The sequence below is a fragment of the Notamacropus eugenii genome, chromosome 3, assembly GCF_028372415.1.
Source record: "Notamacropus eugenii isolate mMacEug1 chromosome 3, mMacEug1.pri_v2, whole genome shotgun sequence".
NCBI classification, from domain to species: Eukaryota; Metazoa; Chordata; class Mammalia; order Diprotodontia; family Macropodidae; genus Notamacropus; species Notamacropus eugenii.
Window position 1 is genome coordinate 284,634,029 of NC_092874.1, and position 27,006 is coordinate 284,661,034.

The window sequence follows — 27,006 nt, forward strand, 5'->3', positions numbered from 1 at the left end:
ATAGGTCAGGGGCCTAGATGGTGGAGTGGTTAAGTGACTTGTCCAGGATCACGCAGCACTTGTACAAGGGTCATAGGATCACAGAGGTAGAGATGGAAGGGACCTTTGAGGTCACTGAGTCCAACCCCCTTGTCATCTTGGGAAGATAAGAGTAACTAACTGAAGAGATCTATATACAAGTTATTGGATTAAGAGCTGAATCTCTGTCTATTTTTTTAAAGGCAGCTGAGTGACTTCCTCGAATACAGATTAAAAAGTAAATTTTCATTCCCTTGGCTCAGAGACTTGGTTCTGATTGGCACTGCTCCTCCCCTCCCTGCCCCCCAGGTTCCCTCTACAGTCTAGGTCTATGATATTATATATCTTTTTGCAAGCTCTTTGGGATATAGGCCCAAAGCCCAAGTTCTTACCAGCCACCCTGTTAACCTGTCTTGAAGCAGAATTACCACTCTAGTAGACTATAAACTATTCAATCAAATTCTGAAGGGACTGTGGGAAAACAGGTAGTTTAATGTACTGTTAGCAGAGAAAGCTGAGGGCTGGAACAATCCAAACTAGAGAGTAATTTGGAGTTCTGTCCAAAGAGCTATTAAACTGTCCATAGTCCTTGACTCAACAATGCCATTACTAAGTCCGTACCCTCAAAAGGTCAAAGAAAGAAGAAAAGGACCTTTGTGGACAAACAAACTTATGGGAACTCTGTGGTGGTGAAGTCCTAGAAACTGAAGGGGTGAGGTGCCCATTATCTGGGGATGGTTGAACAAGTAATGGGATGAAAAGGAAGGTTTCAGAAAATTCTGGGAAGATGTGTTTGAACAGATACAGAGTGAAGTGGGAAGATCCAGAACAATTTAAACAGTAACAACTTGGAAAGACAGGAATTCTGATCACCACAGGGACCCATCAGTACCAAAGGACTAGTGACCAAACGTGATATCCACCTCCAGAGAGAGAACTGATGGGCTCAGAGAGTTGCTTGAAACAGGTTTTCTTTCTTCTTCCTTCCTCCTCTCCCTCCCTCTTTTCTTTTCTCTTTCCTTTCCTTCCTTCCTCTTCCCCCCCTCTTCTTTCTCTTCCTTCCTCCCTCCTTTCCTTCTTTCTTTCTCCTTCCATTCCCTCCTTCCCCTCTCTTCTCCTTCCTTCCTTCTTTCCTTCCTTCCTTCCTTCTTTCCTTCCTTCCTCTTTTTAAAGACACTAATGTAGGAATCTGTTTTGCATAACTACACATTTTTGTAATGTTTTGTGAAGTTTTTCATGCCTTCTCAGTGGGTGGAGGAAGAGGAGGAAGGAGGAAGAGAATTCAGAGCTGAAAAGAAAATACAGCTGAATTTTAAAAATATGCAATTAATTCTAGACTTGGAAACCCCAATATTTTTAGCCCCCAAGGAGGGCTAGGCTTTCGGTGATTTCCTTACTTCATGTGTGACTGTTGTGTCTAATTCAGCTCTACGTGAAAGGGTAACATTTTGTGGGAACTTGGCTGAAGGAAAGGCTAAAGAAGACCTAGAAAGTGGGGGGAAAGACACAGGAACAGCTCCGGTAAGACAGAGAATGTGGGTTGTGAACCTCAGAAGTTCTGATAAGCACTTCCAGGGGAGACATCATGAGATAAAGATGCATGTACTGTGTGGGCCTGAGGAGCCTCACTTTCTCCTAAGTGTGGTGAGGGCTGCTGGAACAGGCTTGCTTTTCATCCCAGGCTGGGGCTGGTGTGGTCTCTGGGATAGGCTGCATCCAGAAATGGAGAGCGTCCAACAGAGAGTTGCCTCCCTTGCAGTTTCTGGACTTGTTCTCCACCCTGATTACCGATCAATCCCATGGGGTGGAGAGCCAGATTGGTAGCAGGCAGGCCTCCTCCTTTCAGGCTGTGCAACAGAGAACTTTTGTGACAGAGTCCTCTTGCTCAGCAGTTACATTGTGAGGTGTGGGGCCCTGGAGGGTCTGGAGCCTGGTACCAGTGGCATATGGGGATCAAGGGGTAGAGAAGTGGAGAGGGGATCACAGTCCAGATAATCATAGGCTTTCTGATGGGAGACAGACAGATGGAGAGAGCATAGGAATCAATCCCTTCATTTATATGGGAGAAAATGGTGACCCTTCAGCCTCGAGGCCACACGTGGTCCTCTAGGTCCTCAAGTGTGGCCCTCTGACTGAACCTAAACTTCACAATACAAATCCCCTTAATGAAAAGATTTGTTCTGTAAAAACTGGACTCAGTCAAAAGGTTGCTCCTGAGGACCTAGAAGGCCACACGTGGCCTGGGCCTTCTGGTTTTCAGCATAGCCAGTGCCCTTCCTTTCCATGACACTGTTTAACCCGTCTTCCCTGACCCCACATACTTGGGTCACCTCTATTCTGGAGTGAGGAGGCAGGAATGAGGATCCCTATGGAGGCTGGCCTTAAGAGCTAAAACGTGGCACCCCGGGAGCAGGAGGTTTTGTGTCCTCCTGGTGGTGGCTGCTGTCTATCACGTTGGGCGCTTATGTGAACAACAATGCCCCGATCAGGTCTTCCTGTTGGATGAATTGCTGGACACATCCCTCACCTCTCTAAGCTTCTCTGTGAAATGCATTAGGACCAGAGGTCTCTAAGTTCTCTTTTCAGGTCTTAATTGTCTTAATGACACAAAGCATAGCCAATCGATCCACTAATGAACATTCCTTAAGCACCCACGATGTGCCAGGCCCCGCCTCGCCGCCACCCAAGGTGCCAGGCCCCACATCGCCGCCACCCAAGGAGCCAGGCCCCAACTCGCCACCACCCAAGGTGCCAGGCCCCACCTCGCCGCCACCCAAGGTGCCAGGCCCCGCCTCGCCACCACCCAAGGTGCCAGGCCCTACTGCAGCTCAGATCCATAGACCGGGCTTCAGAAGCAGGTCTCCTAAGGACAAACCTGCTGAGGGTCCGAGAAGGCCCGTGCCACCAGCAGGAAAGGGCCCTTTACAAGGGGCCAAATCAGCCGCCTTTGTAGCCTCTGGGCTGGAGGGAGGCCCTCGGGCTTCACAGACCGAGGCTCAGGGCACCCGTGCCAGCCGGGCCTGCAGGGGGCATCCCAGGGGCCCTTCCTGGCAGAGGTCTCTGACCCTCACTGCACACGTCCCGAGGCCTCCCTGGCTGTAAAACGGGCGATCAGACCGGGGCCCTGTCTACAATTCTCTACAATACAGGACAAAGTAATTCTTACACAAGCCACAGGACGTCCGTGGGCCTCAGTTTCCCCTCCATGGCCGTCCTTTCCGCAGCTCGCCTGGGAGAGGGGCCTCCGCTTTGTACCCAAGCCTAGGACGCTCCCTCTCCCCCGCCCGGGCGAGGGCGCAGGCGCGGTGGGCCTGTCCTCCGGGCCGCGTGCCAGGCGCGTGTGCACGTGTGCGCATGTGCGTGCGGAGCCCCGCCCCCGACCCGCCCCGCCCCGCGCGTGAGAGAACTAACGGCCCCACCCCCGGCACCCCGCCCCCCCGGCCCCGCCCCCGGCCCCGCCCCGCCGCCGGCGCCCGCCCCAGGCGGTCCCTTCCTCCGTCCGCCCGGAGCTCGCTCGGAGGCGGCTGGGGCTGCGGCGGCCATGGCGGCCTCGGGGCCGGGCGGCGGGCACGGCGGGCACGGCGGGCAGGACGGCCCCGGCCGGGGCTCGTGGGCGCGGTGGGCGCTGGCGGCCCCGCTGAGCCCCGCGCAGCTGCGGCGGCTGGAGGAGCACCGCTACTCGTCGTCCGGCACGTCGCTGCTCGAGCCGCTGCTGCAGCCCTTCTGGCGCTGGCTCGTGGCGCGCGTCCCGCTCTGGCTGGCGCCCAACGCCATCACCCTCAGCGGGCTGCTCGTCAACCTGTTCAGCACGCTGCTGCTCGTCTTCTACTGCCCCACGGTCACGGAGGAGGTGAGCGGCCGGGCCGAGGGGCCCCGCCGGAGGGACCCCTGCTGGGAGGGACCGAGCGCCCAAGGACCCCCCGCCGGGAGGGACCGAGCGCCCAGGGAGCCCCCGCCGGGAGGGACCGAGCGCCCAGGGACCCCCCGCCGGGAGGGACCGAGCGCCCAGGGAGCCCCCGCCGGGAGGGACCGAGCGCCCAGGGAGCCCCCGCCGGAGGGACCCCTGCTGGGAGGGACCGAGCGCCCAGGGAGCCCCCGCCGGAGGGACTCCTGCTGGGAGGGACCGAGCGCCCAGGGAGCCCCCGCCGGGAGGGACCGAGCGCCCAGGGAGCCCCCGCCGGAGGGACCGAGCGCCCAGGGAGCCCCCGCCGGAGGGACCCCTGCTGGGAGGGACCGAGCGCCCAGGGAGCCCCCGCCGGAGGGACCGAGCGCCCAGGGAGCCCCCGCCGGAGGGACCCCTGCTGGGAGGGACCGAGCGCCCAGGGAGCCCCCGCCGGAGGGACCGAGCGCCCAAGGACCCCCCGCTGGGAGGGACCGAGCGCCCAGGGAGCCCCCGCCGGAGGGACCGAGCGCCCAGGGAGCCCCCGCCGGAGGGACCCCTGCTGGGAGGGACCGAGCGCCCAGGGAGCCCCCGCCGGAGGGACCGAGCGCCCAAGAACCCCCCGCTGGGAGGGACCGAGCGCCCAGGGAGCCCCCGCCGGAGGGACCGAGCGCCCAGGGAGCCCCCGCCGGAGGGACCCCTGCTGGGAGGGACCGAGCGCCCCAGGGACCCCCCGCCGGGAGGGACCGAGCGCCCAGGGAGCCCCCGCCGGAGGGACCCCCGCGGAGACCCTCCTGCATACCCCCGGGATGGGGAGCGCTAGTACTGAATCCCTGGGGAATGCCCTGAGGGCACTCTGTACTGAGCCCCAGCCGAGCAGGACTGGGGGACCCCGCACCCGAAGGGACCCTCCGCAGGGACCTTCCTGCCGACCTCCCCGGGGAGCGCTCCGAGGGCACGTTCGTACTGACCGCCGCATCATCCTGTTCACGGCCCGCCGGCAGGCACACACACTTGTTCCCTCCCTCTCTCCTGTGCCCCCCTCATTCCCCACTCCAGAGACACACTGCCCCCCTTCCCGAAACCCTCTTGCACCCGCTTACCAGAGCCCCCTGTGCCTTCCCCAGGAGCTCATGCCCACCCCCCTACTGTGACCTTGATCCGGTCCTAACGTTTCAGTCCCTCGTAATCGCCTCACCTGGGGGTCCCCCGGAGGGCCCCCTACCCCTTTCTCTCTGCAGGTCCCCGAGCCCCCCACAATGTAGACACTTCCCTTAGCTATCCTGGGACCAAAATGCAGGGCTGGGGGGACTTGAGACCCCAGAAAAGCCCTCTAGTCCATCCCACCCCCTTTTACAGAGGAGGAAACTGAGACCAGGAGATGAGGGGACCTGTGACCCAGAGTCACAGGGAGCATCATAGATTTAGAACCAGAAGAGACCTTAAAGTCCATCCTCTTGGTTTACAAATAGGGAAACTGAGGCCTGGGGACAGTCTAATGACTTGCCCCAAAGTCACCCAGGTAGTAAGGGGTAAACTGGGATTTAAGCCTGGCACACTTTCCATAGCCCCAGGCTGAGGGCTGTTTTGTGAGCATCTACTAAAACAAAGAGCTAAGATGGTCTCATCCAGCCCTCTTGCTTTAGGAATGAGGGAAGAGGCCCCTAGAAGGACCTTGGTCACTCAGCTAGTAAAGGCTCTGAGAACGTCGCTGTCCCCACTACTTCCCTGGAGTGCTTGGTGATGTCTGACCCACTTTTAGTATGAACTTGAAAGCTAAGGGTCCTTAGAGCTCATTTAGCCAGCCCTCCCTCCCTCATTTTATAGAGGGGGAAACTGAGTCACACCAGGGGTCACACCCAGACCAAGGTCTCCCTGGCCTAGGGAGGGGCAGAGCCATTCTCTCTCCTCATTGCCAGCTGCCACCTTTAAATATTAACTTTGTGTCCAGCTGTGTTGGCGAAGACCTGAGTGATGCCCTTTGACCACTTTCAGAACTCCTGTTTGTTTCTCAGAGTTCTGTAAAGTCTTGCATTTCCTGGTGCCGCTTATCAAGATTTCTTTTGAAATATAGTTTCCCTGAAACATGCACGCGCGCACACACACACACACACACACAGCCTGAGGTCCTATCTGTCCCCAAATTCCTCCCTCTAGTTGCCCTGACCCCACGTACACAAGGTCCCCTTATTATGTGTTGGAAATAGCTGTTGGGCTATACTTTGGCCATCCTCTTTGGGAACATCTGAGACACAGTGACCTCAGCTGCAGAGAATGTCATCCCCTTTTGTCTTTTTAAAGCTCCATTGACATTCATCCTCATTTTACTGATTACAAAATAAGAATATTTATTATGTGAAAAGACTTTTCAGAATATCCTGTTCCACAGTATGAGTGGGAAATTTCATAGAGCTTACAGTTCGGGTGTTTCTGATGGGTTCAGTTGGTGAGATTTACTTTGACAGCTTGCCTTTTGGAGACTGTAAATTAAATGAGTAAAATCAGCTTTTCGGGGTGTGTTGTGACGGGGGAGGAGAGAAGCAGTTTGACAAGAAAGCAAAATATATTGAATTGAATCCACCTGGTTCGTAGAGGGTGCTTTGAGTCTTTGGGAGGTGAACTTTGTCATGATATTTCACTTTGTGAATTGATGTAGTCTATGCCATTTAAATCCACAAATCGAGGACGGTCAGAATTTTTCCTTCCCTCTCCACCTCCCCAGTGGTCACCTTTGATCCCAATGAAGCTTTCTCCTTTCCCCAGGTCCCAGAAGGAAAAGTCCAGAAGCTCCAGGGGCCTTTGAACCTCTGCCCATTCTGGTGCCTTCCTTCTGAGGAGGTCTCAGTTTACCCAGTTGTTATCTGCCCTCTTTCCCTTTAGGCTGTGAGCTCCCTGAGGGTAAGGACTCCTGTGCTTAGTACACAGTTGGTGTTTAATAAATGCTGCTTGTTGTCCACTTACTCTGAGGTCCAGCTGGATGGCCAGGGCCTGTTCCGTTGCCGTGTGGGCACTGCTGCAAAGTGGCTTTCTCCTGTCCCCAGAAGGTGGGCCCTCCCACCCTTCTCCAGGGTCCTGAGCTGCCTGAGGCTACCCTAGAAATGACTTCCTACCTCCCTGAACTTACCATTTTGGCAGAATGTAAACTCCCTGAGGTCAGGGAGGGTTTTATGTGTTGTTTTTTTTTTTTTTTTGTGACCTCCATGGTTAGCCCAGGGCATGCTTACCAAGTGCGGAATGGTTCATTTTTGTCTTTGTACCTAGGGCCTGGCAGAGTGTTTGGTGTATAGTAGCCACTCAGTTGTAGAATGAATTGATTTATTGAAGTGGGGTTCACTGAGACCAGGTGACTGAATCTAGGATTCACCTGGTGTTTTACTATGTCAGTCAACAAGCATTGATTATGTACTGGGCACTTTGACCAAGGACTGGGGCACAAGGAAGGTCAGAGAAGCCAGCCCCCAAACTGGCAGCCTGGCTTCTCCGATAACTTGTGACCACCCAGAAGAGGGATGGTCATGGGCAAGATCCGACAAGGACTGTTGTGTCTAGCCCAGCTATTATTGACCCAGAGACCAGTTGGGGTGATAATTTCAGAAATTAACTGACTCACAGGTCACATAAACCTCAGACAAGGTCTTACATTGCACCATTCTAACCAATGCCCTTGAGGCTGGGGAGAAGGCACAGTCCTGGAAGCGGCCCAGCAAAGCTGGCCTCAGGAGAGCTGCAGCTCCGAGAGAGTGCCATTATGGGTGGTGTCCAGCCTGGTTCAGTTGCCCATGCAGAACAGACTTAGAATGGTTCTAGCTTCCTCATTCTTGATTCAGCATCTTTCCCCATAGCTCTGGGAGAGGGGGACAGAGATGAAAAGAGGAGCACAAAAAGTGGAACCCTGCCTCCCCCCAGTTTGTCTCTTTATTCTTGGCCCTCACAGAATCTCAGGGTTGGGAGGGACCTTGGAAAGGACTGACTGCCTCAAACACTCAGACTTTTCTCAGAAAGTCCATGCTTTTAGGATGGAGAAGAGGATGGGCCTCACAGGCCATCTCTTCCTACTGTGTGGTTTTCTGGACGAAGCCTCTGATGCCACGGGTGAGCCTCTGATGCCACGGGTGAGGAAGCTTGTCTGAGGTCACTAGGGAGGGGCACTTGAGCTAGGATTTGAACCCAGAGCCCCAAGGGCAGATGATGCTCTTTCCATTTCAGAACGATGGCATAGAGTTAAGATTGGCTCAGGGCCCGTAGCCTTTCTGTACCCCAGCAAGGCTGTCCTGAACTTGATTGACTTAACTGAGATCAGGATAATTGGTCTCAGTTCCCTGTGGTTGGTGAGATTGTTTACTCAGCCGCAGGCATGTTCACCCAGTGCTGTGAGGCTGTCTTGGAGCCTCTGTCTACAGAAAGCCAGTAAGTGCCTGAGCTTTAGGAGGTGTCCTGAATTTTGTCTAGAGATAGGAACTGCTCAGCTGCCTTTGTTGATGGGAAAGAGAGGGAGTTAGAATCTCTGTGGGGTGAAAAGAGCAGTATTAGCAAACCCCAGGAGTGCAATGCTTTCTGCTCAGTTAACTGAAGCCCTCAGATTGGGAGAGCAGAGGTTTGAGGTTGATCAGATTTTCTTCTGAAACTTTTTACTTTGAGATGTAGTTGTAGTCAGTCTTTACTTTAGAGAAATGTCGATAAACATGGAGGTCAAGCAATTTTGCAAGCTTTACTTTGAACAAGATATAACTATGCCTCATTCTAGCTGTTTCTCCATTATGAATGATTCTGTTTTCTGGAGTCAGCCTGGTGGTGCTTTCTGTATAGACTTGGTGAGTTTTCTCTTTTATTTGGGAGATGGTTACAAATCACTTCCTAGGGAGTTTGCCTTTTCTACCGTGAAGTGTTCCATGGAATAGAGTTTAAGCTTTTCCCAAGCATGGCAGAGTGCCTGATGCTTTGTGGGCACTAAATAATTTCTTTGAATGAACCAGTCAATAAGTTGGATGTCCATAAACCAAGCTGCTACTCCTCCATTTGCCTTTTAATATGTTTTCTGTGCACCATATGTTGATGAAACACCTGGTCTGTTTGGATGTTCAAGTTCCTTATTATTATCACCTGATCTGGTAATTGCCACCTGCTGTAAATTTTTTTGTATATTAATTATTTAATCAGGTTGTGGTTGATTCATTTCTGAAGACCTGTAAGGGCAAAGAATTTCATTTAAAGCACAAAAATAGTTTTAAGCATTCTAGTGTAATCCTGTTTTTTACAGGGTTAGCTTAGTGAGTTTAAGTGGAATTTAGTTATTTGATTGGTTGGTGGTTGTCCTTCATTCTCAAAGAGGACCAAAATGACATGGCTATGATAAAGTAAAATTTCAGTGTGTCCGACTGTGACTGATCAGACCAACACAAGCTCGGAATGCTCTACCACAGGTTGTGCACAGGTAGTCCGAGTGAACATTTGGGATGGTTACTCCAAATGTGTGTATCCTACGCTTCCTTTGTGCTGTTTCAATTCTGCTTTGCTCATAGAGCACAGCTCCCTTTTTGATGTGGGCATGCCATGCTGAGTGGTCCTGTGCCAGTGTCTCTCATGTCACACAATCAGTTCCAAAGTTCTTGAGAGACACCTTGAGAATGTCCTTGTATTGCTTCTTCTGACCATCATGTGATTGCCTGCCCCATGTGAGTTCTCCATAAAAAGCGTACATTTTGCATTTGAACAACATGACTAGACCATCATAGTTGCGCTCTCTGAAGCATAGTTTGAATGCTTGGCAGTTCAGCTCAAGCAAGGACTTCAGTGTCTGGTACCTTGTCCTGCCAGGTGATCCTCAGAATCTTCCTAACAGTTCAAATGGAAGCGATAAAGTTTCCTGGCATGGCGCTGGTAGACGTCCATGTTTCGCAGGCATACAACAATGAGGTCAGCACAATGGCTCTGTAGACCTTCAGTTTGGTAGTCAGTCTACCTCTTCTCTCCCATACTTTCCTTCAGAACCTCCCAAACACTGAGCTAGCTCTGGCAATGCATGCGTCAACCTCATTGTCAATGTGTACATCCCTAGAAAGTACACTACCAAGGTAAGTGAACTTATCCACAGCACTCAGAACCTCTCCTTTTGCTGTAACCGATGGTTCCACATATGGATGGTGTGGTGGTGGCTGATGGAGCACCTGTGTTTTCATGGTGTTAATTGTTAGTTATTTAAAAACATTTAATGAGTCTCCATAATTTGTAGGAGAGATTTTTTTTAGGAGGAGGGTTGGCGGACCTATAAATTTCCCTCATGTAGAGAACTCACAGGAGAGGAAACTGTTATGGGCAGCTCTTGTTCGGTGACCAGTCTGAGAGTCTCCTGAGGCTCGTGGCTAGTGTGAGAAAGGTGGGATTCCAGCCCATCGTCTCTCCAAGACCAACCCTCTCTCCATCCATTGCTCCATGCTGTAAAGGGAAGCCATAGACAGAAATCAGGAGAGAGGTGCACGTGTGTACATGTTGGTGGATTGTTTTTTCAATGGAAGATATGATCTTTGAGAAGATCACATGAAAAGATAACAAACATATGAAAGGGATATAATATTTTTACTTAGCATGTGGTTTGCTTAAAGATCTGAGAGCTGTCCTTGTGCTTGAGAGTAGAGACTTTCCCTTTCCTCTCCTGTCCTCATTGGTTCAGAATGGAAGGATAAGGAGAATCCCTCTTGTGTTCAGAATCTATTGGCTGATGTTTCTGAAGGCTTTTTGTGTCTTTCCATGCTTTATAAATGGTGTGAATTAACTTTGGGGTTTCTCTCTCAGAAGTTGGGAGAGGCCTGTTATATTCTGTGGACACAGATAAGGTGCATAAATCTCACTTGGCAGGTCCTAACTTGGCCCTTCCTGAAAAACAACAGCTGGGTTCTTTTGAAGGGGACCAGCTGAAATTATAATAAAGTTCTGTCATCATTACAGTTCATAACTGATCAATAAATTCATCTTTAAATATTAATCATTTGATATTTGTATTCCTTGAAACTGGGATCAGAAAGACTTGGATTCCAACCCAACTCAGATATGTAGGGGCTGTGTGACCGTGGCAGGGCACGCATTCATTTCTTGAAGCCTTATGTGCAGGATGAGGATGATACAAGCTCATCAGGCTTGAATATTATAGCACCCCAAGCTAGGTCTTCTACTGACTGTCAGCCCTCAGGAGAGCCCAAGCCAGGGTGACTTGTCCTTCCCAGGTACCTTCCTCACCCGTCCCTTCCAGGGAATGTTCTAGTTAAATCTATTGAGGAGGTTGATTCTGTATTTAAGTATAGACCAAATGGAGTACCTTACCATCCACTGGGGATCCTTCAGTGGTGACTCTTAATCTCTCTTCTCCATTCCAGGGAGCACTCATGTCCCTACTTTCGCCAAGATTGATGTTGTTTTTAATCAGAATGTCATTGAACAGGGCTGTTCTATAGCTGTAGCTAGAACGTGTGCTAGAACTGCTTCCTAGAAGAGCTGATTGTTCAGTTTTCACTGTGGGCATTTACACCTCAGAAATCAACAAAGGCTACAGATCACAAATGGATTTGTTGTTTGGTTGGTTGTCTAGATCTAGGAATATGATGGACAAAATATTAATCATTCAGATTAAACTTAAAAGTGTCTTGGGTACATTTCTTTGGAGAACTACTTGTTAAACATTTCCCAGCAAACCTGCCCCTAGATATTTTCCAGAAATTCCTGAACTCCTTGTCTTGCTGTAAGGATCAATGACAGTTTGTAAAAGAGCCCGGGAGAAGGCTTTGCCATGCCCAATGTGTTTTCATAATTAACAAATGGGTGGTTTGGGACGTTGTACTCGGCATCTTTGAGGAGCTGTGAAATGGTGAAGATGTGGTCCTGACAAAGCCCCTGCCAGTGACAGCCCTTTTCTGGCATTGCCAGTTTGCTGGGGGTAAAGTGAAAACCTCCAAGTTGTTTGGGTTTGCATTTCTCTTCTTGGGACTTAGAACAATCTTCCAATGGTTCTTTCCCCACCTCACCCTTTTTGAGGCTGGGCTATCTCATTTCTAGTTTTGGGTCGATTCCTCCCCACCAGAACACCAGGAGCAGACGCCAGCGACTCCCTTGCCTGGGACTGTCCCGCTTGGGTCTCAGCCTTGCCCTTTGGGCCTGTGTCAGCAGCAGACTTAGGGATATGTCCCCCTAGGTGTCCTGTAGATATCTCAAACTCAGCATGTCTAAAACATAAGCCAGGGTTTCTCCCACCAACCCCAAGTCAGCCTGCTTCTGAAGGCCCTTCATCTGCCATTTGCCCACCTTTGCTTCCTCAGTGCGGTGCTTGATGCAATACGTGGCCCTTCAGGGGCCAGAGCCTGTCATTTCTACCTCAGCAGCCTCTCTTAGTGGCTGACTGTTCATGCAGCACCCCTTCCTAATACCCCCTACCCCAGCCCCCCTACCCTGTTCAGGCTTTGATCCCCTCTCAGCCCAGTGACTGTGCTTACCTCCTAACTGGGCTCACTTCCTTGTCTGCTCCCTCTCCCATATGTCCTCCACCAAACTGTCACACTGATTTTCCTAAAATAAGGAGGGAAGGCATTATTGAGTTTGGGGAAACGGGAGGTATGTCTTAACAAGGGAGAATGAACCTGGAGAGCTAGGTTGGGACCAAGGGGGTTTGTAGTGAGTACTCAAAGCTCTAGGGGGCCCCGGGAGTGTTGAGCAGGGGAATAGCATGGTCAGATCTTTGATTAAGCAAAGTCACTTTGGTAGCAGGATGGCCTGTGAACTTGTTTCTTAAAAAAATATTTTGCATTTCATTACAATTGGTTTCCTTTGAAATCCTGCATATTTTATCTCATGCATTTACAAGGGTGAATGAGAAGGGGTCCATAGACTTCTACAGACATTGTCAAAGAATAGTCTATGTTTGAGATCAAAAGCTGGAGATCCCTGGTCTGGAACATGAAGGGAGTGGAAGGAGTGTTTTCTCTGATATCCAGTATAAGCTAAGGCCTTGGGAAAGAATGCTAGAAGCAGAAAACCAAAGGCAAATCCCCAAGGCCTTTGGTGGGGACAAGAAAGAGCACGTGAGGGGGCTGAGAGTCACCAGGCCTTTGCATGGGAGGACTGTCACCAGGGCAATGGAACAAACTTGGGCAGAAGATGGTGCCAGACACAGGAGATGCTTGGTGTAGGACTGGCATGATTATGGGCTTCTCGGTCAAGCGTTGGAAGGTATCGGGATCTCAGAGGCTTGGAAGAGGGAGCGGTGGCCTCAGCAGCAAACCAGGGTAGAGGTCTTCACGATTCAGGATGTACCCTGGGAAATGTTCACTGTGACACATGCATACACCACAGTGTTCACATCCCTTCAGCATCTCGGGCCCCAGCCATGCCCAGGTCTGCTCATAAGAATCGAGCACAGGTTCATGGCCAAAGGGCCACCTTTCTTTGCAGAGATGCTGCTTTGTATTCAATCACAGTGTACAGAGGAGGCTCCCTTTGCAGACCCCCATGTGGCCATGATGTGACCAGATTGTATAACACTTCTTCCTTATGTGTAAGAGATCCTCCTGCTGACCCGATACCCCCCATTGTCTTCTCTGAATGTCTTTAAATATTTCCTGTCTCCTCCCCATCTCAGCCGCTCTTTTCTCCCCCATCAGCCTTCCATGATGATCTCCATGAAATCTCAGCACCCCTAACTCCCTCATTCACAGCAAAACCCAGTAGTCGAGTTAATTTCTCCACTATGAGCACAACTGTGGATGAAGTAGTAGCCGTGTACAATCTGAAACCAAACTTCCCCAACTCCCCTGTGATCACTATGTGTCACATTTCATTTAGTAGAGTTTTTTTTTAAAAATTAATTTTGAATTTAAACACCAAAAAAAGCAATTCTGTACCCACAGCAGAACACAAAAAAGGGGATTCTCTGTGAAACTGTGACTCTCCATTTTTCTCTAGCTTGTGTCTGCTTCCTTACCAACTTCTGTTTACTTCTGTGCATTTTTTTTAAAAGTTACAATGGGCCCTTTTTTTTTTTTTTGCATCATTCCCGTTAACCCCTCTTTCTTCCAAGCTGCCCCTGCCCAATTAACCAAGAGAAAACAAAGGGGAAAACACCAAGTAACAAATAAGCAGAGTTCAGCAAAACAAGTTCACCCATTGGCTGTGTCCAGTCCGGTCAGCTGTTTCTGCCCCCTGGGTCCATCCCCTCTCTATCAGAAGGCGGATCCCATGCATTGTGTAACACAATTGGCTGTCAGATGTGACTGCTCCTTGCTCTGGTCAGAGCTCTCTAGTCTTCCAGCCTTATCTTTCTTTCTTTTTTTTTTTTTTTAAATTTTATTTTTATTTTTTAATGTTTAACAATCTGCCATACAATTGAGATTTTATCCCCCCCCACCTACCCCCCACTACCCCCCTCCCTCCCCGCGACTGCATACAATTCTGTATAGATTCTACATATACTTTCCTATCAAGTATATTTTCACTATAGTCATGCTATGTAGTCAGACTAAAATAAATGAAAGAAATCGTATAACAAATCAGAACATGATACACAAACACATACACATACACAAACATGATCTGCTACATTTTGTGAGTGACTTCCATATTTCTTTCTCTGAGTGTGGAAGGCATCTTGCCTTGAGAACCACCTTTGGGATTTTTTTTTTTTATAAGAAGTTTTTGCGTTATTACAAAAATCCAAGTCTACCAGAAAAAACTCTCACACACTGTGGTCGTTGCTGTGCACAAAGTTCTCCTGGTTCTGCTCCTTTCACTCAGCATCAGGTCATATAAGTCCTTCCAGGCCTCTCTGAAGTCTTCTTGTTCATCATTTCTTATGGCACAATAGTACTCCATTACATTCATATACCATAATTTATTCAGCCATTCCCCAATTGATGGACATCCCCTTGACTTCCAGTTTTTGGCAACTACATAGAGTGCTGCTATAAATATTTTTGTACATGTGGGACCCTTTCCCATTTTTATGATCTCTTGGGGATATAGTCCTAGTAGCGATATTGCTGGGTCAAAGGGTATGCACATTTTTGTAGCCCTTTGGGCATAGTTCCAAATTGCTCTCCAGAATGGTTGGATGTGCTCGCAGCTCCACCAACAATGAATTAGTGTTCCAACTCTCCCACATCCTCTCCAGCATTTATCATTTTCTTGTTCTGTCATGTTTGCCAATCTTATAGGTGTGATGTGGTACCTCAGAGTTGTTTTGATTTGCATCTCTCTAATCAATAGTGATTTAGAGCATTTTTTCATATGATTATAGATAGCTTTAATTTCTTCCTCTGAAAATTGCCTGTTCATATCCTTTGACCATTTATCAATTGGGGAATGACTTGTATGATTATACATTTGGGTCAGTTCTCTATATATTCTAGAAATGAGGCCTTTATCCCCGAGCTTAGCTGTAAAAATTCTTTCCCAATTTACTACATCCCTCCGGATTTTGGTTGCATTGGGTTTGGTTGTGCAAAAACTTCTCAGTTTAATGTAATCAAAATTATCCATTTTGCATTTCATAATGCTTTCTATCTCTCCTTTAGTAAAGAATTCTTCCCTTCTCCATAGATCTGATAAATACACTATTCCTTGCTTTTCCAGTTTATTCATGGTATCAATCTTTATACCTAAATCATGTAGCCATTTGGACTTTATTCTTGTGTACGGTGTCAGGTATGGGTCTATGCCTAATTTCCGCCACACTATTATCCAGTTTTCCCAGCAATTTTTGTCAAACAATGAGTTCTTATCCCAGAAGCTGGGGTCCTTGGGTTTATCAAACAGAAGGTTGCTATATTCCTTGCCTACTGCATCTTGAGTGCCAAGTCTATTCCACTTGTCTACCTCTGTTTCTTAGCCAATACCAAGTGGTTTTGATAATTGCTGCTTTATAATACAGTTTGAGGTCTGGTAGCGCTAGGCCACCTTCCCAAGCATTTCTTTTCATTAGTCCCTTTGATATTCTGGACCTTTTGTTTTTCCAAATGAATTTTGATATTATTTTATCCAGCTCTAGAAAGTAATTGTCTGATAGTTTAATTGGTATGGCACTAAATAAGTATATTAATTTGGGTAGAATTGTCATTTTTATTATATTAGCACGGCCTACCCATGAGCAACTAATGTTTTTCCACTTACTTAAATCTGACTTTATTTGTGCAAAAAGTGTCTTGTAATTGTGTTCATATAATCCCTGGGTTTGTTTTGGCAGGTAGACTCCTAAGTATTTTATACTGTCTACCCTAGCTTTAAATGGGATTTCTCTTTCTATCTCTTGCTGTTGGACTTTGTTGCTAATATATAGGAATGCAGAAGATTTGTGTGGGTTTATTTTGTAACCTGCAACTTTGCCAAAGTTGTTTATTAATTCAAGTAATTTTTTACTTGAATCTCTGGGATTCTCTAGGTAAATCATCATATCATCTGCAAAGAGTGATAACTTAGTTTCTTCTTTGGCTATTCTTATTCCTTGAATATCTTTATCTTGTCTAATTGCTACAGCTAACATTTCTAGTACCATATTGAATAATAGTGGTGATAATGGACAACCTTGTTTCACCCCTGATCTTATTGGGAATGCATCTAGCTTATCCCCATTGCATATAATGCTTGCTGAAGGTTTTAGATAGATACTGCTTATTATTTTATGGAAAGTTCCCTTTATTCCTACGTTCTCCAGTGTTTTTAGTAGGAATGGGTGTTGTATTTTGTCAAAAGCTTTTTCTGCATCTATTGAGATAATCATGTGGTTTTTGTTAGCTTTGTTGTTGATGTGATCGATAATGCTAATAGTTTTCCTAATATTGAACGAGCCCTGTAGTCCTGGTATGAATCCTACCTGATCATAATGTATTAATCTCATGATAAGATGCTGTATTCGTTTTGCTAAAATCTTATTTAAAATTTTTGCATCTATATTCATTGGGGAAATTGGTCTATAATTTTCTTTCTCTGTTTTGTCTCTTCCTGGTTTGGGTATCAAAACCATATTTGTATCATAGAAAGAATTTTGGAGGACTCCTTCTTCCCCAATTTTCAAAAATAGTCTATGTAGTATTGGAATTAACTGTTCTTTAAATGTTTGATAGAATTCACTTGTGAATCCATCTGGCCCTGGAGATTTTTTCCTAGGGAGTTCATTGATGGCTTGTTCAATTTCTTTTTCTGAGATGGAGTTGTTTAAGTATTCAACTTCCTCTTCTGTTAATCTGGGCAATTTCTGTTTTTTAAAATATTCATCCATCTCGTTTAGATTATCGAATTTGTGGGCATAAAGTTGGGCCAAGTAGTTTCTAATTATTGTTTTAATTTCCTCCTCATTGGAGGTGAGTTCACCCCTTTCATTTTTAATATTAGTAATTTGATTTTCTTCTTTCTTTTTTTTAATCAGATTGACCAAAGGTTTATCAATTTTATTAGTTTTTTCATAAAACCAACTATTGGTTTTATTTATTAATTCAATAGTTTTCTTAATTTCAATTTTATTAATCTCTCCTTTGGTTTTCAATATTTCTAATTTGGTATTTACTTGGGGATTTTCAATTTGTTCTTTTTCTAGCTTTTTCAACTGCAAGCCTAAGTCATTGATCTCCTCTTTCTCTATTTTATTTATGTAAGCATTCAAAGATATAAAACTTCCCCTAATAACTGCTTTTGCAGTATCCCATAAGTTTTGGTATGTTGTCTCACTATTGTCATTCTCTTGAATGAAATTGTTGATTGTTTCTATGATTTCTTCTTTAACCCAACCCTTCTTTAGAATTAAATTATTTAGTTTCCAATTGATTTTTGGTTTCTCTTTCCATGGCCTTTTATTACATGTAATTTTTAATGCATTATGATCTGAAAAGGATGCATTGATTATCTCTACCTTTCTGCACTGGATTGTGAGATTTTTATGTCCTAGTACATGGTCAATTTTTGTAAATGTTCCATGTACCGCTGAGAAAAAAGTATATTCCTTTCTATTCCCATTTAATTTTCTCCAAAGATCTATCATATCTACCTTATCCAGAGTTTTATTTACCTCCTTAACCTCTTTCTTGTTTATTTTGAGGTTAGATTTATCGAGTTCAGAGAGGGGGAGGTTGAGGTCCCCCACTAGTATAGTTTTGCTATCAATTTCTTCCTTCAACTCCCCCAACCTCTCCTCTAAGAATTTGGATGCTATACCACTTGGAGCATACATGTTTAGTAATGATATTGCTTCATTGTCTATGGTGCCTTTTAGCAGGATATAGTTTCCATCCTTATCCCTTTTGATTAGATCTATTTCTGCTTTTGCTTTGTCTGAGATTAGGATTGCTACTCCTGCCTTTCTTACATGAGCTGAAGCACAATATATTCTACTCCATCCTTTGACCTTTATCCTATGTGTATCCCCCCGTTTCAAATGTGTTTCTTGTAAACAGCATATTGTTGGATTATGGCTTTTAATCCATTCTGCTATCCGTCTCCGTTTTATGGGAGAGTTCATTCCATTCACATTCACAGTTATGATTACAATCTGTGTATTTCCCTCCAACCTCTTTCCCACCATTTGTGCTTTTAGCTCTCCCGTCTCCCTTCCCCTCCTCAATAGTATTCACTTTTCTCCCCCTCCTCCTGCAGCCTTCCCCTCCTTCTTTTAGCCCCCCTCCCTTTTACTCCCCTTTACTCTTATTGCTTCTTTCCTCGCTTTTAGCCACCCTCCCCTTTCTTCCCCCTTCCCCTCCTACTACCTATAGAGCTAGTTAGGATTATCTACTTAAGATTATTGTTCCCTCCTTTGAACAAATCAGATGAGAGTACCTCTCAAACAATGCTCATCTCCCTCCCCTCCTTCCCTCTACTATAGTTTTGTACTTCTTCCTGTGATATAATTTGCCATTTTCTGCTTCCCCCTTTTCACACCTCCTATTACAATCCCTTCTCATACTTAAATCATATTTTTGACATGACATCATTTACTTTATGTCCGTTCCCTCTACATATATCCCTTTTATCATAATAGCTGCACAGTTTTCAAGATTAACAGGTATCATCTTCCCTTATAGGGAGGTAAACAGTTTGCCCTAATTGTGTAGCAAGTTTTTATTTTTGTTTTTTCCCCTCTGTTTACCTTTTTATGATTCTCTGGAGACCTGCATTTGAAGATCAAATTGTCTATTGAGTTCTGGTGTTTTGGTCAGGAAGCTCTGGAAATCCCTTATTTCGTTGAATGACTTTCTCCTTGCCTGAAATGTTATGCTGAACTTTGCTGGGTAGTTGATCCTTGGTTGAAGTCCCAACTCCTTTGCCTTACGGAATATTGGGTTCCAATTCTTTCGATCTTTTAATGTAGAAGCTGCAAGGTCCTGTGTGATCCTGACTGTGTGTCCTTGATATTTGAATTGTTTCTTTCTGGCTGCTTGTAGTATTTTCTCCTTCACTTGATAGCTCTGGAATTTGGCAACTATATTTCTTGGGATTTTGAGTTTGGGATCCCTTTCGGGAGGGGAACGGTGGATTCTTTCGATGACTATTTTGCCCTCTGAGTCTAGTACTTCTGGGCAGTTTTCCTTGATGATTTCCTGGAAGATATTGTCCAGACTCTTTACTTCATCATGGGTTTCTGGCAGGCCAATAATTCTTAAATTTTCTCTCCTGGATCTATTTTCCAGGTCAGTTGTTTTTCCAATTAAATATTTTACATTTTCTTCTATCTTTTCATTCTTTAGATTTTGTTTGACTGATTCTTGTTGCCTCATTGAGTCATTAGTTTCTGCTTGCCCAATTCTAATCTTCATCGTATTGTTTTCTTCAGTTAGCTTTTGCATCTCCTTTTCCATCTGACCAATTTTTCCCTTTAAGGAGCTATTTTCTCCATTTAATTTTTGTACTTCTTTTTCCATTCGACCAATTTTCCCAGTTAGGTTTTGGGTTTCCTTTTCCGTTTGATTAACTCTTCCTTTTCGGGAATTATTCTCTCCAGTTAATTTTTGAACTTCCTTTTCCATTTGTTCAATTTTCCTTTTCAGAGTGATGTTCTCATCAGTGAATTCTTTTTTTATAATTTTAAAATCATTGACCAGTTTTTCTTTTATATCCTCCTTCACATGTTCCAGGTTATCTAGTTGTGCTTGCGAGAAATTCATAGTCCCATCTGAGGTTTCAGATGGAAGTACAGTCTCAGCTCTGACCTCTTTGGTGTTTGTGTTTTGGTCCTTATCCCCATAGAAAGATTCTATGGTTTTTTTACTTTTCGTCTGCTTTTTCCGATTCATGATGTTGGCTGAGTGTTGTAGCTTCTGGTTCTTTCAGTCAGAAGATACAGATCTTTTAAATTGAGCTGATGTGTGTCTAGGCTAAAAGCAGGCTTTTTTTTTTGTTTCCCAGATCAACCCTGGGGTTAGCTTGTTAGGTGTGTGGGAGGGGTGGTCTGGTCTCAGGAGATCTCCTCAGCTAACCTGAGGCAAAGGCAAGGTCAGAGGATGGTGATCCCAGCTTCCCTATTGTCTTCCCTTTTCCCCTGGAGGGCTGGGGCACGCCTAGAAGCTAATGCGTGTTCCCGCCCCTCCTGGGGCTTGTCTCCCGTCTCTGAGGCTTGCCTGGGTCTCAGTGCGAATTTTCTCTGCCCTGGGTTGTCTGTCCCTCCAGATCGCCTCCGCCACAGCAGGAAGAATCCCCCCCTGCTACCCCTCTAGCCTCTGGTGTCACGAGACCACCCGCCCCCCTCTGCTGCCCCTGCCGATCCAGAACCCATCTGGGGAAGAATTCCACGGCTCCCCCACGGTCACCAGGGGGGAGGAGAGAGCACCCACTGATCACTCCGCCACCCAAGCTCCCGGAAGCTCAAGTAGCCGACCCACCGAAGTTCAGTCTCCAGGTTGAAGGCCTCAAGGGCCGCTGCGCCGATGTCCGGCGCCCAGCGGCTCCCACCGGCTCGGCCTGGCCCGTCTCCTCCAGCCTTATTTTTCTATGCAGTGATGTTCTCTGGGTTCTGCTCACTTCACTTCGGCACAGGATTTTCTGAAATCATCTTTCCTCATTTCTCCAGACCAGTAATACTCCATTCCATTCCTATATCACTGTGTATCCAGTCATTTCTTGACTATCTCAGGGTGATCTAAGGCACCTCCCTTAGATTCCAGCCCTTTGCTTTGCATCCTCGCTTCAGGACCAGGTTTGTTTGGCTTGTGACTGTCCTCTCCTCCTCCCTGGAAACTTATACTTTTCTCTCATTGCCTTCTCATTCCTCAACTGTATAGCACCTAGAGGAAAAAGAAATGAATCCCTGGCTTTCTCAGAGGAGGTCCTTCTCTGGTACTGCCATCAGGTCCTAAGCCTAAGCACACTGTCTTTGAAGTGCGGACCCATGACACCTAAACCGGTATCCTGAGATCTTTGGAGATGGGGGCTCTGTTCATTTTGTTCTCCACGCACCAGCTCAGTTCTTCTGGGGTAAGCCTGATGACCGCAGCCATGGGAAATTATTCACTGTTCTTCAGGATTTTCAAAAGTTCTTCCATCAAGCCAGGCCTTTGTCCAGTTCCATAGCATGAGGTGGTGAGGGCCTGCATTGGAAGAGAGGAGGAAGCCTATACAAACGATCTTATGAAGGTAGAATTGATAGGGCCTGGCAGCAGATTGGATAGAGGAACTGAGAGAGTGAGGAGCGGAGGAACAGAAATAGAAAAATTCGGAAGCAGAGAGAGAGGGTTTATGGGAAAAGATGATGTGGAGTTTGTGATATCTATGGGATGTTCGGTTTGAGATGTCCCACAGGCAATCGAAGATGTGGTACTAGCGGCCAGGAGAGATTAGGGCTGAACTAGTAGACATGGGGAATTATTTTGCATTGAAATCTATAGGAGCCGATGACATCAGTAGGAAAAAGAGTATAGAGGGAAAAGCAGGACCAGGAAAGAGCCTCGGGGACCCCTATAGCAGATGGGCATGGCCTGTATGGGAAGGTGACCAAGCAAAGGAGTCTGATGAATAGAAGAAGAACCAGGAGGAATGCTAATATTTTGTCATTAATATCTCGAGAAGAATGAGTGTCAAGGAGAAGAGGGTGACCAATGTTGTCCAAAGCTGATGAGGATAGAGAAAAGACCATTTGGTTTGGCGATTAGGAAATTAAGAAGCTTTGGAGAGGGCAGCTTGGATTGAATGAAGAGGTTGGAAGCCAGACTACAAAGATGGGAAGAAAGAAAACAGTTGTAGATGGCCCTTCTCAGGGTTAGCTGCAAAAGGGAGGAGATAGATGGGAAGATCCTTTGTGAGCTGGACAGATCTGGGGAAGGTTCTTGTAAGATTAAGATGGGGGAGCTCTGGGGATGCTTATAGGTGAGAAGGAAGAGACTGTAGATTAGGGATGAGAAAAGAGAAGTCAGGGTAGCATGGGATCACTTGTGCAAAGGGGTGGCATGACTTGGCCAGCGTCACACAGCTGCATAAGTATGTGAGGCTGGATCTGAACTTGAGTCTTCTATCCCATGTGCTACAAGCTTCAAAATAAAAAACAGCCTTGAGGTAGTACCATGTGAAAACAAGTGAAGGAAGAGATTGTGGCTATCACTGTGACTTTTTATTTTGTGCAGACTTCTTATTTTAACATAATCGGGCATATTTAACTCGAGTCTAGTAAGCCTTGTTGTTGAATTGAGGTGAAAAATTCCCTTCCTTATTCGTCAGTTGAGATAAATACTTGATTCCATTTTCTTCTATATTTCTAGAGTTCTTTAAAAAAATGTCTTATTCAGCTGGAATTTACTGAAATATATGATGCAAGATGTACATTCAAATCCCTCTTACCAAACTACCAGCTTTTCTCAAGTTAAAGAAGGAATCTTTCCCCAGTTTTTGTTCCTAAGGGTTTTGTCAGATAGTCATCGCTTGTATATATTTGGCCAGGTATCAGGTGTATCTAATCAGTCCCAATGATTTTTTTTTTTATCAGTTTTGATGCTAGCCCCTTCAACAGTATGTTTAAAGTCTAGTTTAAATTCAGCCCTCCCCCACTCAAAACAAAGTCAAGTGCAAGTCATGTCATCATTTCTCTGATGGCATGGTCTTCTTCAGCAACAAAGGATGAACACAACAATAAAGTCTAGGAGTACAAAACCTCCTCTGTTGGCTTTTCATTTCCAAGGGACTTTGGATATTCTTGTCCTCTTTTTTTCTATGTAAACTTAAGGATGATTTTCTCCTGATTCCACAAAGAAGCCCCCTGGTGTTTTGATTGATGCTATATCCAGTGCATTCATTTGTGGGACCTCCCATCCTTCTCAGATTCCTAAAGGCAGATGTTCAAAGTTTTTACACCTTCTGGCTCAGATTGCCAGAATCAGCACTGTGCCCCTGAGCCAGCCCTTCTCTCCCTGACTCCATGCAGGTGTTTCTGTAGTGCCCGGATGAGGTGGCTCTGCTAATTTATTTCTTAAAAGTGGTTGAGAGAAAGTGGTTTCAGTTAGGGGGTCAGTCAGTCAACAAATATTTCTTACGCTTTACTCGGCCTGCCCCCACGCATTGTGCTAATCGATGGGCAACAAGGAAAGGCCCTACCCCCAAGGAGCTCCCATTCTATGGGGATAGACAATGTGCAAAAAAACAAAAAAAAAAACTTGCACCTACAAGATAGACAGTGTCAATGGGGGAGAATCCCGGAGGAAAAGCCCAGAGGAACCGCTGGGGAAGGGAAAGGGAAGCTGAGGCACCTGCGATGGCTTCTGGTAGAATGAGTTGAGTCTTGAAGGATTTGCAGAGGTGGAGATGAGGAGGGAGAGCCTTCCGGGCATGGGGACAGCCATGCAGGGGCCTGCAAGAAGGCCAAGGTCATTAGGTAAGGGGGGGTCTACGTAGACCTCTCTTAGATGCTTCCACATGATGTCACTTCACCGGTATCATCAAAGGGAATCAAGGAATAAGAAGGATCTGTTTTGGTGCCAATGATCACTAACTCTGATCTTTCTATCAACTAGTAGTAATTGGGGTTTGCTGGTTTTGGTTTTTTGTTTTTTGGGGTTTGTTTGGTGATTTAGACACTTGACTACTAGGAATTAGAATGACCACAAACTTTTCCCTGCTGTCCTTGGCAGGCAGCTTTAAGCTAGTTATAATGACCATCAGCTTTCCTGAGTGGGCAGGCTTACCAGCTGGTGGGCAGGCCTGGTGTTAGATGCCCATCGCTGGTGTGCTGTGAGGGATAAGGACTTAGCTGAGCCCCAAGAAAGGGAGATACACAGGGCATTGCATGCAGCCTACCCTTCTGCAGGAACAGTGAGAGATGAGGGTGAAAATGCAGTCTTGCACTGTTATCACAAGTCTGTCTCAGATGACCCGATGCTTTTAAGACCATGAATTTTACCCAAGTATGATTTCCTTCTGTTTGTCGTCCGAAGTAGAGCAAATGAGTATAAAACAAAGTCTAACAACTCTTACACAGATTTTATAAGTGTTATTAATTACAAGAAATGTTACCAGGACTGTATTATACTTACTGCAAGAAGACATTGCTTTTTAAAAATATATTTATTTATTTATTTTTAGTTTTCAACATTCACTTCCATAAAATTTTGAGTTCCAAATTTTCTCCCCATTTCTCCCCTCCCTTCCTCCCAAAATGGTGTGTAATTTGATCTATTTGAATCTACAGATAGATTCATATTGAACCTATTTTCACATTAGTCATGTTGTAAAGCAGAATTAGAACCAGTAGGAGAAACCATGAGAAAGACGGAACAAACAAAAGAAAAAAAAAGAGAGCAAATACTATGCTTCAGTCTGCACTCAGATTCCATAGTTCTTTCTCTGGATGTGGACAGCATTGTCCATCCTGGGTCCTTTGGAGTCATCTTGGATCCTTGCGTTGCGAAGAAGAGATGTCTGTCCAAGTTAGTCATCACACACTGTGGCTAAGACATGGCTTTAAAACATCAAATACTCAAGTCTTTCTTCCCATTTTGTTGCAGTCGTGGGCAGTCTACGTTCACATCCTGTGTTAATCTTACTCAGTTTTCCAGACCTCTTTAAATTTTCTCTTTTTAACAGTTGTCAGCCAGACTTGTAAAATGCATTGATCGAAGTTGAATGTTGACATTTAGGAGGCATCACAAAATAGTTTTGTATTTTCAGATTTCTTCTACTCTCAAGAGATTTGCCTACTAAAAATAAAACCATTGAAGAAAATTATTCTTTACTGTGTATCAATAAAATTTTATAAACCCAAGTGAAGTTACGAATTAATTTATCCTATAATTTTAAAAGTACTAATGAAATTTTTATTTTCATATGAAAGTTGGATGATAGTTTCTCTTAGTAAACTCCCAATTAAGCACAATATTCAACCAGAAAACTTTTTCTGATTAATCTGGTTTTTTAGAATGATCATATATATTTTATGGAGGTTATTATTTTTAAAAGAGTTAAAATGAAAATTGTGTATGCACTTAACATCTTGTAAATATCACAGGTTAATCATTTTAAATGTTATTTTTATAGTTCTATGAGAAAATTCTGGTTGTTGGAGAGGTTTTTAAAATATTTCGTATTTTATTTTTCTCAATTACATATAAAATCTGCCTGTTGTATCCTTTGGCCATTTATCAGTTGGGGAATGGCTCTCATTTTTATAAATTTGACTCAGTTCTCCTTGTATTTGAGAAGCTTTATCAGAGAAACATGCTATAGTTTTTTTCATAGTTATAAGATTACTGTGTATTTCCCTCTATCTGGTTCCTTCCCCCCCATTTATCTTTCTCCCTTCCTTTTACCTTGTCCATCTTCCATAGTGTTTTGCTCCTCTAATCTGCCCTCCCTTCTGTCAGATCCATCCCTTCTCTTATCCCCTTTTCCTGTTACTTTCCTGTAGGGTGCAATAGATTTTTATGCCCAACTAAGTGTGTATGTTATTCCCTCTTTGAGTCAGTTCTGATGAGAGTGAGGTTCAAGGGCTCCACCAACCTCCACCATCTTTCCCCTACTTTAAAAGCTCTTGTGTCTCTTTATGTGAGATAACTTTCCCGGTCTATCTCTCTCTTTCCTCTTCTCCTAGTCCATTTCTCCTCACCCCTCAATTTCATTTTTTTAGATGGCATCCCATCATATTCAACTCACACCCATGCCTTCTGTCTACGTATACTTCTTCTCACTGCCTTAATAATGAGGAAGTTCTTAGGAGTTACAAGTATCATTTTCCCATATAGGAATGTAAAGAGTTTAACTTTACCAACTCTCTTATGATTTAATTTTTCCCTTTTTATCTTTTTATTCTTCTCTTGAATCTTGTATTTGACAGTCAAATTTTGTATTCGTCAGGAATATCTCAAAGTCCTCTATTTCACTGAATGTCCATTTTTCGCCTGAAGGATTATACTCAGGGCAGGTGATTCTTAGTGGTAATTCTCACCCTTTTGTTCTCTGGAATACCATATTCTAACCCCTCTGGTTCTTTAATGTAGAAGCTGCTAAATCTTGTGTTGTCCAGACTATGGCTCCATGATATTTGAATTGTTTCTTTCTGGCTCCTTGACATGGGGGCTCTGGAATTTGCCTATAATATTCCAGGAAGTTTTCATTTTGGGATCTCTTTCAGGAAACTGGTGAATTCTTTCCATTTTTATTTTACCTGAACTCTGGCTCTAAGATATTAGGGAAGTTTTCCTTGATAATTTCTTGAAAGATGATGAGGAGGCACTTTTTTCAATAGTCCAATAATTCTTAAATTATCTCTCCTCCATGTATTTTCCAGGTCAGTTGTTTTTGCATTGAGATATTTTACATTTTCTTCTATTTTTTCATTCTTTTGATTTTGTTGTATTGTTTTTTGATGTCTTCTTGTTGAAAATTTCTGATAGTTCATCTGAAGTTGGATGAATCAAAGCTAGTTCATGAAATGGCCCAAGGCACTTCCAGAAAGACCCCTCCTAGCTTTTAGAAGCCCACCTTTATGCCACCACTAACCACCTGTTGTCACTGTAGTGGACAGTGTTTATGTTTCAACCTGCCTGAATTTTCCCTGTTCTCTAGGGAGCATATGTTCCAGAGGCCATGAATGTGGGTGATTTGTTCAGTATAGTTTGTGTTAAATTGCATTTTAATTCTTTGAAAGTAATCATCGAGTACAATTTGTGTGTGCTCTG

At 45.4% G+C, this 27,006-nt stretch overlaps 1 protein-coding gene and 1 long non-coding RNA gene across 17 annotated transcripts in view; one reads left to right on the forward strand and one right to left on the reverse strand.

Moving 5' to 3' along the window:
• The window catches only part of LOC140534564 (uncharacterized), a 104,700-nt gene extending 101,301 nt beyond the window's left edge, over nt 1–3,399 (reverse strand). For all 9 annotated transcript variants that reach the window (XR_011977367.1, XR_011977373.1, XR_011977371.1 and 6 more), the window contains exon 1: nt 3,185–3,399. This is a non-coding gene — a long non-coding RNA (uncharacterized lncRNA). The remainder of the gene's footprint in view (nt 1–3,184) is intronic.
• A 145-nt stretch (nt 3,400–3,544) lies between these two features.
• The window catches only part of CHPT1 (choline phosphotransferase 1), a 58,855-nt gene continuing 35,393 nt past the window's right edge, over nt 3,545–27,006 (forward strand). For all 8 annotated transcript variants that reach the window (XR_011977376.1, XR_011977375.1, XR_011977374.1 and 5 more), the window contains exon 1: nt 3,545–3,868. Coding sequence is in view for 3 of the 8 variants with exons in the window: in XM_072655726.1 (XP_072511827.1) it covers nt 3,560–3,868 (309 nt within the window). In the remaining 5 variants the exon portion in view is untranslated. The remainder of the gene's footprint in view (nt 3,869–27,006) is intronic.